A 16,893-nucleotide genomic window follows, 5' to 3' on the forward strand; every position below is an offset into this window, starting at 1 on the left:
CTTTATTAAGAGTTTTAGATGTAGAGACTGCCATTAAGTTTGCTGAATTTAGCTCAGTCGTTATGTGTTAAAGAGAAATCAGGTTATGCAGAAATTCAGACAAAATGTTAACATAATCAGACAAAATGTTAACTTGCTGAGCACCTTGGTAGCCAAATGATTAAAGCCACATAACTAGTGTCATGGGTTCGATTCCAGCCATGGGACCTTTGTTGCAGTTTTATTTTAACACTTACGATCAGTGATTATACAAATACATGATCTTGTATTGCCATCTAACAACACCCATACCTTCTAATGAGAATACTAAATGTGGACTTATTCATGGCATGCAGTTTATTCTCCACACTGCCGACTAATACTGCATGTGTCTAATGCATCAGTTGACCCCCACCCCAGGTCTTTAAATAGACCTGCTTGATCTGTGAGCTGCAGCTGCCTGTGTGTATCTACCATGGTTTGACCCATATAAGCCTTTAAAGGCAACTACCTTATGGACATTTTTAGATTGAAGCTGCTTATTGACAATACTGTAGGCTGAGTTTAATTGACTTTAAATCTTACAAATCATGTGCCAATAAACAATATAAAGTATTGTGGATCTTGAAACTAAAACTTACCTTAAGTGTGAATAAAGTTTTCGCCTCCACAGTAAAGAGACATCTAAGTGCTAGCTAAGTGACCCTTTATACCAGCCTGATTTATGGACTGGTTTAATCCAAGCATCTCTCTTTCTTCCCTCCCCCTCTCTCTCCCCCCCCCCTCTCTCTCCCTCCCCCCCCCCCCCTCTCTCCCCCCTCTCCCCCCCCTCTCTCTATCACCCAGCCCCCTCTACCATTCCACTTTTCAGTTGGTCTCCTGTCCTTTCTGCTTGTCTCCTGTTAAGTAATTTATTTCAGGTCTTTCCTATTGTGTTTATTTGTATATTTATCTTTTCTGAACCCACAAATTTTTTTCACCATGGCTGACAAAAGTCGTATGTCAATGAGAAGAAAAGAAAAAAAAGAAGAAGTGTTAACTGAAATGACCAAGAATGGAAAGAAAGTGAAAAATGAAGGGGAGCAAGGAAAGGCAGTGGATAACGGAGAGGTCCCTTCAGCTTCTAATGGTGCAGCAGCTACTGGTCAGAATGGAGATTGTCAGGTTGAGCCCATGGAATTACCTCCATTTGAAATCATCAAAGGGTAGGTCTATAGCATGTTTGGTTTATAAGATAAGGATTAGCTCATTTTCATGCTAATTTAGCTTTATTGCCAAAGTTTGTCTGCTGCTGACGCTTGTCCACTGTCTGAATTAGATTCTATGATTTCAACACTGACAACAATTACTCAGTCATATTTCACTATTATTCCGAATATAACAATATTCTCATTTGATCATATAGACATCATATACTGTCAGGATTGAGGAGCATTCTTTGGACATTTAAAGCAATTCACAATATGTTCCATGACCTCTTTCCTGTTTATGTCCAGCACAATCAACAGGTTTTTGGATATGAATAAATATCACAACGCCAACCTCTACAAGAAGGTGGTTGAAGGTATGACAGAGGGAAGCTGTCTAACACATTTTAACACAAAGAAACTAAATGTGACAAGCAGCTCCTGCCATTTCATTCCATTTCCATGTTTTTATGTAATAAACAACATGTTAGGGCATCAACTCGTCAAACACAGCAGAGAATAGCGTTGAGGTGGAATTCTTTATATGTTGAAGTGAGCTAATCAAATGGACCAGATGATTCTGGTAAGAATAGGAAAAAGAATATGCATGTTAATGCAGCCGTATATATTTGTGGAATATTCATATTCATTAGCAATGTTACACAGTAGTAGGAATAAGGGCAAAAAACTGAATATTGGGTGTATGTAAACTGAGACAGTGAAAGACAAGAAAGAACCCACTTACCCCACATGCTTGCACTGAGAAGCACTTGGAGTTGACTCGAGTGAACTGTGACATTTAAAAGTGAATCTTAACCTTTTCATTCCCAAGGTGGAAACATTTGAGCTGTGTGACATACTGAACTTAAGTACCTCGCAGAAATGAATAATGTGACAAACTTACCCAATGTAATGTCTAATATGTTAGAATATATTCTGTAAGCAAAAACAAAATCAACTATACCAAACTGTATTGATTGCATGAATTACACATTTCAATGATTTGCTCGTGATTGCCAATCAAATCAAATAACACAAACCACACGACAGACAGATACACAATCAACCTCTATCCTGCTACAGTATTTTTATTGTTAAGATGTCGGGTATTTTATGTCTGTTCAACAGTTTTCAATAGCTTTGTCGGTCCTCAAGTGATGTCACATTGCCAAACCCCAGGGTTTTGCTGAAACAGCATGACAATTATAGATAGTTATAATAGAAGACATATTCGTCATTTTATTTGGTTTTAAGTGAAACATTTTTGGGGGGCTGGACCGTAGAGGGCCAGCCCTATAAGTGGAAGTACGTCTTGACTGATCAAGCTGCACCATTGGTCAGTCGAGTGTAGACCTACTACATCACCAAGGGACGTAGCATCGCAAACTTCATCAACATGTTTACTTAATTAATTGGCTGGTTGCATATGCTGTTGTTGTTGGAGATAACTGGGCTGTTTACTGTGATAATGGTCTTGGTTGGCTTAACATTTTAACTAGCACTGGCCAACTTTCAGCCACGCGCTGTTCCTGAAACTCCTCACCAACCTGATATTTAGTCACCACAACACTATGTGAGATTTGTTAGTATGTCTGACACTTTAGTATGTTACCTGTATTTGTGAATTGCAAATTCGCAAATTGACTATTAAAGGGGAAATATCACAATATGACATAAAGCGGTGCTAACACAGCGGTGCTGCTAACACCACAATAACAAAACAGGAAGGAAATCACGCGCTTCTTTCGCATCATCAACAACAGTGTTGCCCTGGTGACCGACTGACAGGCTGCAGGTTGTAGAGACGGTTTGGGTCGAGAGAAAGACGGAATTTATTTTGTGTGGTGTTGAACAAAATAATAATTGAGGTTGAGAAGTTTAGCTTTTCTGCAATTAAGCACATTGACCACACATGTTTCAGCCAGATACTAAGTTTTCTGCTAGACAAGTGCAGATGTCCAACAGATGCGTCTGAATGACCACTGCTGTATTGTGTGATTGAATGAATACCAACTCCTGTCCAGACACTTGTAAGGCTAAAACACAAACTCAGAAAACACACTTTATTCAAACTCAAAAACAAGTGGCAATGATTAAAAATAATTAAACAGTAGTGTGGGCACTAGTAGTTCCGCTCACACACACCACCCATTCCTTTAGCTGTTAGCCAATTCTGTGGCCGCAGAATTGCCGATATGTACTCAGCTGTGTAATCACTAGTTATCACCCCTACTAGCCAGGGGCTGGTATTAGGTATTAGGTGAGAAGTCAGGAGGCAGTCAATCACAGTATAAAACAATAATATTAAAAGGTATATTTTAAAGTTGTTTTGAAAAAGTATGAGTATCTGAAACAACAATAAGTCCTTAAGCAGGCAGCCATAACCAGCCACTCACATTCCTTGAGATTAGCTTAGGATAGAGCTCACTTAAGGATGCACACACAAGAGGGATCCATGATCTTCCTGGCAGAGATATTAACAATCCCATATTGGTTTTGCATCACGTCAGAATATGAAATCTAACATACCATTTATTTTGTTCTACACAGGGACCGGATTGATCCTTTTGCCTTTAAGTTCCAGTTTAAGAATGTGGAATACTCTTCGGGCCGCAACAAGACCTTCCTGTGTTACCTGGTAGATAAAGGCAACACAGATGATGGGCTGCTGAGGGGCTATCTGGAAGACGAGCATACCGGACCTCATGCTGAGGAGGCCTTCTTCATCCAGTGCCTGCCAGACTACGACCCGGCACTCAAATACAGAGTAACCTGGTACATATGTCTCTTAAACTGTCAGAGAGTATGTGGAGAATGACGCTCATTTTAAAGATGACTTGTTTTCTGACTGGACATTACTTTCCTTGTTGTTTCCATGACAACTTTGAATATGTTATAACTTGTGTTTCTATAGTTGCTCTTGTGCTCTTGAATGCGCAAATGCACCTCATAACTTAAAATCATTATTGCGTCATCTACACCGTAAACTAACAAATGTCAAATTTAACAATAGCTATAGAACGTTCACTATCTATTTGTTGTAACTAGAAAATGCATTTCCTGCAAAAAATGTGTGGGAATGCTAATAGCTAAAATGAATTGCAAAGCTATAATGAAAATGCAGAAATGTGTATGCCTGAAAGGTGTTCAAGGCCAAAGGCATTGAACTACACTGCTGAAAAACCTGGTCACTGAAACTGGCAGAATTGGAATCTGAACTTTTTCCTTTCTTGTGTTTATTGTGCATCTGGATAACAGCTGGTTGTAAAGGCTGGTACTCACATATCACCCCTTAAACTGTTGTTACTCATATGCAAATAGTTAGTCATTATTGTAATTTGAGTATAAACCTTTAATATTGAGATTGAATTCAAGGTTCAGTTATCTTTCCCTGACTCCAGGGTGGTCCAGGGTGGTGCCCCTTCGATTCTCATCAATAGTCCTGTTATTTTCAATAATTGTATTGATATTAATAATTATCTATTAATAAATGAATATACTCCTACCTGTGCACAACAGTGCCGAAACTAAATTTAAGTGTAATATCATCCCGAAATCCCGAATAATATGTTGTGCCGAGCAACACAAACAAAATTGATAATTTTTTTGGCTCAACATTAAATCAATAGATTCAATTTCATGACTGTTTCACTAACGTGTGAGAGTGAGTGATTTAGTACATTGTTTCCATAAACTCGGGGGACTTGTGAGGGGCAGAATATCAAAACGGTATTGGACAAGATTTTGCAATTTTAGTCCTTAGAAGTACGAGCCCTTACTCAGTTGAACTGCTAAAACACTTGGTCCTTGCATTTTCAATAACACAACTGAATAGCATCATTCAGTATACACTACCTTGTTAAATGCCTGTGTTTTTAAACTCTTTCTTTTGGTTGGAAATGTATTATCTCCATATCCAAAGTGAGATTACTCAAATTATTTCACTTATTCCATTCTCTCAGATTTGACAAAGCTCTTTTAGAGCCAAAGGGCATCATGGTCTTTGTCCACATGGCGTCTTTTTATGGCAGAAAGCATCCGCAGGGTGCCTGGGATTGCTTTATCCTCAGCGTTTATTAAAGAAAGAACTCTGAGCACTTTTTAAATGTTTCTATGACAACAGTATTTTGACAATATAGCCGCGACCTGATCTACTTCTACCTTGGATTTTGTTCTGAAAATGTCTGTCTGACATATTTAAGTCAGGACAGACAGACATGGACAAAACCAGCTCTGTCCTGGGGTGCTCGGTCCACCCAGTGGAGGTAGTAGGTGACATGTTGGAGAACACGTCCCATCCCCTTCACGAGACACTTACATCACTGAGCAGCTCCTTCAGTGATAGGCTGAGACACCCGTGGTGCGTGAAGGAGATGTGGCCACATACACTCGCTGCTCATTGGGAAACATTTTTAAAAAATGCCATGTGGACACATGTAATAGTTTGCACAGGCTGAGTAGTTCTCCTCAAGATCAGTAAACCGAGAGTGATATGGAAAATTGGTGGAATGCCCCTTTAGTAAGGCACTTCTATGTCCATATCCAAAATGACATCTTAATCTAATTATCCTTATAATATAATGATTGTCAGATATGTGTAAAATTGTTTCCTCACTTCTGACACCTTTGTTTCAGGTATGTGTCTTCCAGTCCATGCTCTGCTTGTGCAGCAAAGACAGCTGAAGTGCTGAAGGCCAGGAAAAATGTCCAGCTGAGCATCTATGCTGCTCGGCTGTTTGAGTGGGAGGAACCAGAGATCCAGAGCGGACTGAAGGCCCTACACGCGGCTGGCTGTAAGCTGAGGGTGATGAAGCCTCTTGACTTCTCCTACACATGGGATACATTTGTGGAGAATGAGGATCAACCTCTGAACCTGTGGGAGGACTGCAAAGACAACTATGAGTATTACCATGATAACCTGGCTGACATCCTGCAGTGACCATAGTACGGGTTGTTACACTGCTGTGTTTTTATGTGCTTCTGTGGGTACGTGTCAGTCACTCTGCCATGCGTTGCTGAGCAAAAACAGACAGAGAGAGCAGACAGGCCACAGCAGGATGAAGCCAATGGTTTATAAAAATCGGTTTTCATAAACCATTGGCATATTATAAAGCCTGGGCTAATCCAGATTTTTAATTATCTGCATCTTTATGTCATTAGTTCATGCTTTTATACATCATAAGCTCACGCAATTTATGCAAAAGAGCCGATGCACTTGACTTATAAAAAAGTGGCTGATGCAACCTTTGAAAAAGAGGCTGATGCACCAACGAAACCTATAAAAGAGTCTCACGCAACCAAGACCTGAGACCTGCACATGCAGTCAATGCAAAAGAGGCTGATGCAACACACATTCTGTGAAAAAAGGCTGACACACAATAACGTAATGAATATGAGTCCATGTTGACCTCACATTGATGCCAAGCCTATCATATTCTCTATGTATTTGATTGTAATAGAGCATCTTTGTTATTTATATCTTACCACTATCAAACTGTTTGATATTTAAAAATATTGAGCAGGGCTACAGATCTCCATCCCTCTATAATGTTTTACTATTATTGTCAGGGGGTGGCGCTACATTTTGGCCTTTATAGCCTTCATAACGGTACTTGTTACATGGTTTGTCAGAGAATTGAATTAGCATTTGTTGTGAAAAAAATATATTATCTTTGTATCACCAGAGATAAACTGTTAATAAAAAGCTCTGAGAAAAGAACTGAATTGTTTTTATTCTACTACGTAGAGAAGTTCATCGACATACAGACTGCAAGCAGTCTGAGGGAGGAAGAACAAAATTACAAAATGAGAGCCATCTTTATAGTGCTTTGATAGAAAGTTGAAAGAGTGGGGGTCATACATGGGTCAACCATTATCAACACGATTTAATTCGCTTGTGGTTACCATTACCACCTGGGTCGATAGTTTTCTTTGCTTATAAGTTTGCGGTCATCATGTACATCCTGGCTCAACTACTATCTGTGCTTTCTGATACGCTTGTGGGAAACAGAAACCAAACAGAACAATACCCAAGAAGCATTAGTTATAGAGGTTATAGAAATACAATTTTCCATTGCCTGCTTTGTGTTTGGATAAAGATGAGCTAGACCAGAGGTCTTCAATGTTTTTCAGGCCAAGGACCCCCTGACTGATAGTAACATGGTGGAGGGACCCCCTATTACATGTCATATAACATTGTGTTGCTTATTAAACCGGGCCAATAATAATATATAATGTAGTGCAGCCTATAGTGCCATGTATAGGTACTTTGTATGATGTATTTACAATGCTAAGCCATTAAAATAATAATTGTTGACTGATTCATTGATAGAACATATTGTGATTCTATAGTGTTTGGCTGCCGAACTTGAGAACAAGGGCCCTAGTTCGTACACCAGGCGCAGTCAGCGTGCAGCGCACCTGCGCCACGCTGACGGGGTGTGACCACCTGGACTTTGCAAGTTTCGTGCACCGCGCAGGCTAGCGCAGGCACACCTCCCGTCACTCCCACCCACGCAAGTGGGAAAGAGGGAGGAGAAGAAGGCGTGAGTGGGAGACGAGGAGGAGACAAGGCGTGGACTGGGATTAACACAGCCGATTCAGATCTTCACCAATCAAAGTAGCTCCTCTCCTCACCTTTAATGCACCAAGGCGAGGTGCAGTGCAAGTTTCGTCACTTGACAACCCAATGACAGAAGCAGCGCCGCCGCTCCCACCACGAGCATCACGCGCTGTGTGTGCGTATAGTCATGATAATTATAATGCCGATATTGTATCATTATAGAAACTATAGGCACATTTTAGGCATGTCTATCACAAAACAGTGTCAGGGCGCACAGCAGTAGACATAATGCGAGAACCCGGTGCCTGCGAGCCGGCAAGGCCATTCATCATCATCATCACCACCGTCTTCATCATCTGCGCTCCACAGCTGCACTGGATTCCCCGTCCAACACCAGAACGGCGGGACACCAGGACTAAATACAACGACCGCATTACTGCAGCCGCTGCACCGATCCGCCTGTCAATCTCACGTTCCATCCTTCCCTCACTCGTGAACAAGACCCCAAGATACTTAAACTCCTCCACTTGAGGCAGGAACTCCCCCCCAACCTGGAGGGAGCAAGCCACCTTTTTCTGGTCGAGAACCATGGCCTCAGATTTGGAGGTGCTAATCCTCATCCCGGCTGCTTCACACTCGGCTGCAAACCGCCCCAGGACATGCTGGAGGTCCTGGCTCGAAGGAGCCAACAAGACCACATCGTCCGCAAAAAGCAGGGATGAAATCCAGTGGCTCCCGAACCAGATCCCCTCCGGCCCACGGCTGCGCCTAGAAATCCTGTCCATAAAAATAATGAACAGAACCGGTGACAAAGGGCAGCCCTGCCGGAGTCCAACATGCACCTGGAACAGGTCTGACTTACTGCCGGCAATGCGAACCAAGCTCCTGCTCCGCTCATACAGGGACCGAACAGCCCTTAGCAGAGGGCCCCCGACCCCGTACTCCCGAAGTACCTCACACAGAATGCCACGAGGGACACGGTCGAATGCCTTCTCCAAGTCCACAAAACACATGTGGACTGGTTGGGCAAACTCCCATGAACCCTCGAGCACCCTGCAGAGGGTATAGAGCTGGTCCAGTGTTCCACGGCCAGGACGAAAACAGCATTGTTCCTCCTGAATCCGAGGTTCGACTATCGGCCGAATTCTCCTCTCCAGTACCCTGGAATAGACTTTCCCGGGGAGGCTGAGAAGTGTGATCCCCCGATAGTTGGAACACACCCTCCGGTCCCCCTTTTTGAATAGAGGGACCACCACCCCGGTCTGCCAGTCCAGAGGCACTGTCCCCGACTGCCACGCGATGTTGCAGAGACGTGTCAACCAAGACAGCCCCACAACATCCAGAGACTTGAGGTACTCAGGGCGGATCTCATCCACCCCCGGTGCCTTGCCACCGGGGAGCTTCTTAACTACCTCAGTGACTTCAGCCCGGGTAATGGGTGGATGAACCTCCGAGTCTCCAGCCTCTGCTTCCTCAATGGAAGACGTGTCAGTGGGATTGAGGAGATCCTCGAAGTATTCCTTCCACCGCCCGACGATATCCCCAGTCGAAGTCAGCAGCTCCCCACCTCCACCGTAAACAGTGTTGGTGGAGGGCTGCTTCCCCTTCCTAAGGCGCCGGATGGTTTGCCAGAATTTCCTCGAGGCCGACCGATAGTCCTCCTCCATGGCCTCCAACTCTTCCCAGACCCGAACCTTTGCTTCAGCGACCGCCCGCGCTGCAGCACGCTTGGCCTGCCGGTACATGTCAGCTGCCTCGGGAGTCCCCCGAGCCAACCAGGTTCGGTAGGACTCCTTCTTCAGCTTGACAGCATCCCTTACTTCCGGTGTCCACCACCGGGTTCGGGGATTGCCACCACGACAGGCACCGGAGACCTTACGGCCACAGCTTCGAACAGCCGCGTCCACAATGGAAGCAGAGAACAAGGTCCATTCAGACTCAACGTCCCCAGCTTCCCTCGGGATCTGGTCAAAGCTCTCCCGGAGGTGGGAGTTGAAGACCTCCCAGACAGAGGGTTCCACCAGACGTTCCCAGCAGACCCTCACAACACGTTTAGGTCTGCCAAGTCTGTCCAGCTTCCTCCCCTGCCAGCGGATCCAACTCACCACTAGGTGGTGATCAGTTGACAGCTCAGCCCCTCTCTTCACCCGAGTATCCAAGACATACGGCCGGAGGTCAGATGACACAACCACGAAGTCGATCATTGACCTCCGGCCTAGGGTGTCCTGGTGCCACGTGCACTGATGGACACCCTTATGCTTGAACATGGTGTTCGTTATGGACAAACCGTGACTAGCACAGAAGTCCAATAACAGAACCCCACTCGGGTTCTGATCGGGGAGGCCGTTCCTCCCAATCACGCCCCTCCAGGTAACACTGTCGTTGCCCACGTGAGCGTTGAAGTCCCCCAGTAAAACAATGGAGTCCCCGGTTGGAGCACTCTCAAGTACCCCTCCCAAGGACTCCAAGAAGGCCGGGTACTCTGCACTGCCGTTTGGCCCGTAGGCTGAAACAACAGTGAGAGACCTATCCCCGACCCGAAGGCGCAGGGAAACGACCCTCTCGTTCACTGGGGAAAACTCCAATGCATGGCGGCTGAGCTGGGGGGCTATAAGCAAGCCCACACCAGCTCGGCGCCTTTCACCGCGGGCAACTCCAGAGTAGAAGAGAGTCCAGCCTCTCTCAAGGAGTTGGGTTCCAGAGCCCAGACTGTGCGTGGAGGTGAGCCCGACTACCTGTAGCCGGTAGCGCTCTACCTCCCGCACTAGCTCAGGCTCTTTCCCCCCCAGTGAGGTGACATTCCATGTCCCCATGGCTAGAGTCACCGTCCGGGGATTGGGTCGCCGGGGCACCCGCCCAGGACAGCCACCCAAATCGCACCGCACTGGCCCCTTCTGAACCCTCCTGCGGGTGGTGGGCCTACAGGAGGGCGGGCCCACGTCGCTCCTTCGGGCTGCGCCCGGCTGGGTCCCGTGGGCACAGACCCAGCCACCAGGCGCTCGCCTGCGAGCCCCAACCCCGGGCCTGGCTCCAGGGTGGGGCCCCGGTGACGCCAATCCGGGCGACGTAAACTTCCTTGTGTGTTTTTTCTTCATAGGGGGCTTCACAGTTCATTCCATTTGGGGAAAAATCCGTTCCAATATTCCACATTACCACAGTTCAGTCCAGCACATGCGCCACCACAAAACAACAACTCAAAACTCCGCTCCGGATTTTACCGCGGGCTCCAACACAAAATAAGGAAATAAACTCAAAATAACCAGCGTCTCTCGTCGCGGTGTAGCAAAACAACATACACAAAACAAAAATGCCACCGGGTACTCACGGTACTGAAGTTTTTTAAGTTAGTCAGTCAGTCAGAGTCGGACTTTGCTCCACGGGAACTGGCATCTCCCGACTCCTGAGACAGCTGATCCGACAGGGAAATAACATCCACCAGGCAATCGCAATCGCGCCGACGGAACTCCCGCGACGAGGATTTCAGACACAAGACGGCTATATCGCGGACTTCAAAACGCGCTTAATTCCGCTGTCACACTTCTCCTTCACAGACTCTCCTTGTCACTCTTCTTCTTTCACCGGTGACTTGCACTCATTTTAAATTCATTCAAAACTGCGCGGGGATCGGTGGATTATTTCCATTGGAGTAGGAGATGAATGTGGGTGGATGACGGAGAAAGCCATGAATGGAGGTGTGTTTTAATGGATTGGTGTGTAGCAATAGGGGGCGGGCGCTACAGTATACACGGCACTATAGGCTGCACCACACATTATTATTGGCCCGGTTTGTAATAGGGGGTCCCTCCACCGTGTCACTATAAACCAAGGGGTTCTTGGAGACCTCTGACCCAAAGGAACAAAAATATGGATGCGAAAATAATGTGTTGTTATAAATAACATTTAATTTATCTTGAATATTAAATAATATCTCTGCCTCTTCTAGAATGTGGCTTCCGGCTTTGCTACAGTGCAGACGCTTTTCCTCTTTGCTCTCACCCCTGCCTGCGATTTTCTGCTATTTTTTGCTATCTGCTTCTCCTCAATAAGAAACAAAGAGCAGCAGCTCCTGGATATTTACAAAACCAGTGGGATTATGTTTTCTTTGAGATAAAACGGGCATTTTTCAATATTTTTACGACTTCCTCAACGCTACGCGAGGAGGCCTACCAAACAAGATAAGCCTGAGCCTGCTAAACGTAATTAGCAGAAGATGCCTCCCTTCTCTACGGAAGATTACCATAAACTCCTACAGAAGATTTTACTGCTGGAAACAAAAATGAATCGGTTAGAAGTAAATAGTAGAAGTGAATGGACTTTGTGGGAACAACACCACTCTAGCACTGACTCAAAACAGTGGACAGGAGCATGCTAGAACCCAGCTAAGTAGCAATAATGAAGCTATGAAGAAACGGGAGGATCCTGTACACGGTAATAAATCTACCAGCGATAATCCTCCCTGGAACACACTTGGTGCGAAGCCAAAGAGAAGACCATTTCCCCGTGACATGGGAGAACGGATATCTGGCAGGACCCAGCGCCCCGATATCTGTGATCTGACCGGCTGGCCTGCGTTACCATCTCCATCCAGGCACAGCGCCTCCTCAACCCCACTGCCTCGTAGGACACAGCAGCGGACAGCTGGGGAGAGGAGAGCTACCAAGAAACCTCCCCAGCAAACAACTGTTCAACTAAAGAACAGGTTTGCTCCACTGCTGCAGGACCATGGATCCCCCTCTGACTGCCTGGATAACCCCCCACCACCACGCAGCAGGGTAAGACCTGCTAACTTAAAGCCACAGAGAAAGCTAACGACAGGGCCTGAAAATCTGATTGTGGGTGACTTTTCTGTAAAAGATATGAAAAGCAGTAATAACATCAAAGTACTCTGCTTTCCGAAGGATATGGTGTCTGACTTGGAAAAACGAATCCTGGAAATTGTGGCTGCACACCCAACTGTGAAAAATATCATTCTGCACATTGGATTTAATGACATTGAAAAACAACAATCAACAGAGTTGAGAGAGGACTTCAATAAACTCTTTGAAACAGTCAGCTCTGTGAATGCTGAGGTTTTCATCAGTGGCCCTCTGCCCCCGACCGGGAGAGGAGCGGAGACATTCAGTAGACTGTTCTGGCTCAACAAATGGCTCTCAACTGCATCTCTTGCTCGCCCAATGCATTTTATTGACAATTTCCGCTTTTTCTGGGACCGCAGGCATCTTTTTAAGACAAACAGACTTTGCCTAAATAAGCTAGGGGCAAAGCTATTCATCACCAACATGTCTTACTGCCTGCGTCATCCATCTGTCGCCAAGGACAAGAGACGAGAGGAACCAACAAAGAGGGAAGACGAAACACAGATTATCAGAAACGTCGAAGGAGGACTGAATGTGGATCCCTCCCCCACCCCCCCAAATCTCCATCCAGGTCTTCATCATTCTCCCTCCCTCCAATAAACCTTTCTCTCCCCTCCTCCCCCTTGGAGTTCCAAGAGCTACCCCCACCTACCCCCCGCCCTTCTCAGATTATCAACAACGTCGAAGGAGGACTGAATGTGGATCCCTCCCCCACCCCTCCCAAATCCTAATCCAGGTCTTCGTCATTCTCCCTCCCTCCAATAAACCTTTCTCTCCCCTCCTCCCCCTTGGAATTCCAGGAGCTACCCCCACCTACCCCCCGCCCTACTCAGACCCCCTCTCCCAAGGCTGCAACTAAGTCACCAAAACCCAAGACCCCCTCTTCCAAGGCTGCAACGAAGTCACCAAAATCCAAGACCCCCTCTTCCAAAGCTGCAACTAAGTCACTAAAACCCAAGACCCCCTCTTCCAAAGCTGCAACTAAGTCACTAAAATCCAAGACTCCCTCCTCCAAGACTCTTCCCTTATGGCCACCTCTTCCCTTTTGGCCACCCCCTCCCCACCCTGACAGCAGCCCTGAATATTACTGAGACAGAAAAGGGTTCAGCAGTAGACCGCATTATCAGCTGGACCCAAGGTCGCCTACATCAAAACATGGCACCTTCTGCATTCCTGTTGTGACTACTAAGAGAGTAAACATTGGGAAACTTGAACACACTGCTAACCTAAACAATCTCATTCCTGTTCTCTCAAAATCAAAGTCAACCTCAAAGCCTGTCAATAACACCATCAGGATGGGTCTGCTAAATGTTAGGTCTCTTAATAACAAATCATTTTTAGTCAATGATTTTATTACCACTTCTAAACTTGATTTTATGTTTTTAACTGAAACATGGCTAGAACAAAATAACAGTGCAAGCATTCTGATCGAGACAGCACCCCCCAACTATAATTTTATTGATGTTTGTAGATCTGGGAAAAGAGGTGGAGGGGTTGCTGCTATATTTAAAAAAACATTTAAGGGGAAACAGATGTCACTTGGTGTTTTTCCATCATTCGAATATCTTTGTGCTGTGTTGAAATGCTCTCCCAGAATTCTCCTGTTAATTATTTACACGCCACCTAAATATTCGTCAAATTTTTTCGATGATTTTACTGAATTATTGTCTAGCATCTCCACTGATTTTGACTGCCTAGTTATAACTGGTGACTTTAATTTTCATATTGATGATTTGAATGACAAGGGTGCAAAATAACTTTTTAATATTCTAGACACATTTGACCTTTCTCAACATGTGAAAGAGGCTACTCATTGTAAGGGACACACCCTGGACCTGATTATCACAACAGGTCTCCATGTTTCTGATGTTTTTGTGACTGATCCTTCATTGTCTGATCACTTCTGTGTTTTCTTTAATATTTCTTTCATTCCTGACACACAAACAGAATCAAATAAGGTCAAAAAGCGGTACATCAATGAACATGCCAATGTACTCTTTAAAAATGCCATCTCCTCGTTACCACCTCTAAACCCATGTCATGCTGATGATCTTGTAAACATCTTTAATTCCAAAATTCTGAATGTTATAGATGTCATTGCACCTGCTACGGTTAAAACAATTTCTGGTAAGCAAAAGGCACCCTGGAGAAAAGCTGCTGTTGTGACAGCCCAGAGAAGAGAGTGCAGGAAGGCTGAACGAATCTGGCGGAGTACTAAACTTCATATTCACCATGACATCTATAAAGAGAGCCTTCGGGCCTACAATTTAGTCTTAAAAAGTGCGAGAGAAACATACTTCTCCAATATCATAAACAACAACACTAATAAGGCGAAAACCCTATTTGCAACTGTTGACAGACTGACCAACCCCCCAACACAAATACCAGCTAAACTCCACTCCACACAGAAATGCAATGAGTTTGCATTCTTTTATACTAATAAAATTGAAGGCATCAGACGCGCCATCAATATCTCAAAGAAAAAAGTTCACCACCCTGTTCAGGCAAAAGTAACACAGCAATGATGGCAAGCTGTAATGCCATAGACTCTAAGGGCCCTAGTTTCGTAGACCAGACGCAGTCAGCTTTCAGCGCACCTGCGCCGCGCCGACGGGGTGTGTCCGCCTGGACTTTGCAAGTTTCGTGCACCGCGCAGGCTCGCGCAGGCTCGCGCAGCTCGCGCAGGCTCGCCTCGCGCAGGCACACCTCCCGTCTCGCCCACCGGCGCAAGTGGGAAAGAGGGAGGAGAAGAAGGCGTGAGTGGGAGACGAGGAGGAGACGAGGCGTGGACTGGGATTAATACAGCCGATTCAGATCTTCACCAATCAAATGAGCTCCTCTCCTCTCCTTTAATGCATTAGGGGAGGTTCAGTGCAAGTTCCGTCACTTGACAATCCGATGACAGAAGCAGCGCCGGCGCTCCCACCACGCTCATCACGCGCTGTGCGCGCGTATCATAATAATAACAATGCCCATATTATAAAAAACAGGAGAGAGAGAGGGAGATGTTTTGGTCCGAGAGGCTGAGTTTCCGTTACGCGTGCCATCCGCCTTTGATCTGACGTCAGATGTGACGGGACAATCTATATAGATATAAATTCACGTGTTGATTCAATGAGTTGCATTAAATAGTGTTTGTTGTGATTATTTTTTGCATTTAAATGTGCCTGGAACTGTGGAAACCTGCCTGTGAGGTCTCGGTGACGTGTACGCACTGCGCGCCGGTGAGCCAAACTTCCACTCCGCCAGCTGTGATTCGCATTGAATGAATGGACTTTATTTACGCCTTGCGCCGAAAGTAGACCAGGTAGGAGCTGGCGAGCTTTCAGCGCAGTCTCGGCGAGGCTTTTTGCCACGAAACTTCCGCTACGCCAAGCTGAATCTGTGATGCCTCCCCCTGCTGCACCGCCACACCCATCTTGGCGCAGGCGATCCACCAAACTGCCTAACTGACGGTGCGCAAGGCTGCGCGGGTCGAAACTTGCATTGCGCCGGCTCCGCCACCCTGCGCTGCGCCACGAAACTAGGGCCCTAAAACTCTAGTGGAAACGGTGACAAATCTAAAATCATCCACCTGCTGCCTTGATGCTTTACCTACCAACTTTTTTAAGAATGTTTTTGACTGCCTATCAATAGACGTATTGCAAATAGTTAATAACTCCATTCAATCAGGCAATTTCCCAAAGGCCTTCAAAACTGCAGTCATTAAACCTCTTCTAAAAAAGCAGAGCCTACATGCCTCTATTATCAACAACTACAGACCAATTTCAAATCTACCCTTCATAAGTAAAATAATTGAGAAAGTTGTCCTCAAACAACTAAATCACTTCCTGGCTTCAACTGGCTGCCACAACAACTTCCAGTCAGGATTTCGACCTTTTCATAGCACCGAGACGGCCCTTATTAAAGTTGTAAATGACATCCGTCTTAACACAGACTCTGGCAAAACTTCAATATTAATGCTATTAGACCTCAGTGCTGCATTTGACACTGTCGACCACTCAATACTCTTGGACAGGTTGGAAAACTGGGTGGGGCTCTCAGGCACAGTCTTAAGCTGGTTCAAGTCATATCTACAAGATAGGAACTATTTTGTTTCCATTGGCGACTTTGTATCAGAACCTACCAATGTAACGTGTGGAGTCCCCCAAGGTTCAATCTTGGGGCCAACTTTATTCAACATCTACATGCTCCCACTAGGACAAATCATGCAAAATAATAACATTGACCACCATTGCTATGCCGATGACACCCAAATCTATGTAGCACTATCACCAAACGACTATCGCCCCATAGATCTTCTGTGCCA

General features: G+C 45.4%; 1 protein-coding gene across 1 annotated transcript; it reads left to right on the top strand.

Moving 5' to 3' along the window:
- Positions 1 to 859: 859 nt before the first annotated feature.
- On the top strand, positions 860 to 6,892 carry apobec2a (apolipoprotein B mRNA editing enzyme, catalytic polypeptide-like 2a). Its single transcript, XM_084030099.1, has 3 exons — positions 860 to 1,184; positions 3,717 to 3,941; positions 5,802 to 6,892. Exons 1-3 carry the CDS (start codon positions 961 to 963, stop codon positions 6,103 to 6,105), a joined length of 753 nt encoding a protein of 250 aa, XP_083886225.1. The 5' UTR covers positions 860 to 960; the 3' UTR covers positions 6,106 to 6,892.
- Positions 6,893 to 16,893: the final 10,001 nt, after the last annotated feature.

The sequence above is a fragment of the Eutrigla gurnardus genome (genome assembly GCF_963514095.1).
Source record: "Eutrigla gurnardus genome assembly, chromosome: 2".
In the NCBI taxonomy this organism is placed as follows: domain Eukaryota; kingdom Metazoa; phylum Chordata; class Actinopteri; order Perciformes; family Triglidae; genus Eutrigla; species Eutrigla gurnardus.

Coding starts and splice junctions, on each gene's coding strand:
- apobec2a (XM_084030099.1), top strand. CDS start 961: ATGGCTGACAAAAGTCGTATGTCAATGAGAAGAAAAGAAAAAAAAGAA. Junction 1,185..3,716: donor CCATTTGAAATCATCAAAGG/GTAGGTCTATAG, acceptor TGTTCTACACAG/GGACCGGATTGATCCTTTTG. Junction 3,942..5,801: donor CTCAAATACAGAGTAACCTG/GTACATATGTCT, acceptor CCTTTGTTTCAG/GTATGTGTCTTCCAGTCCAT.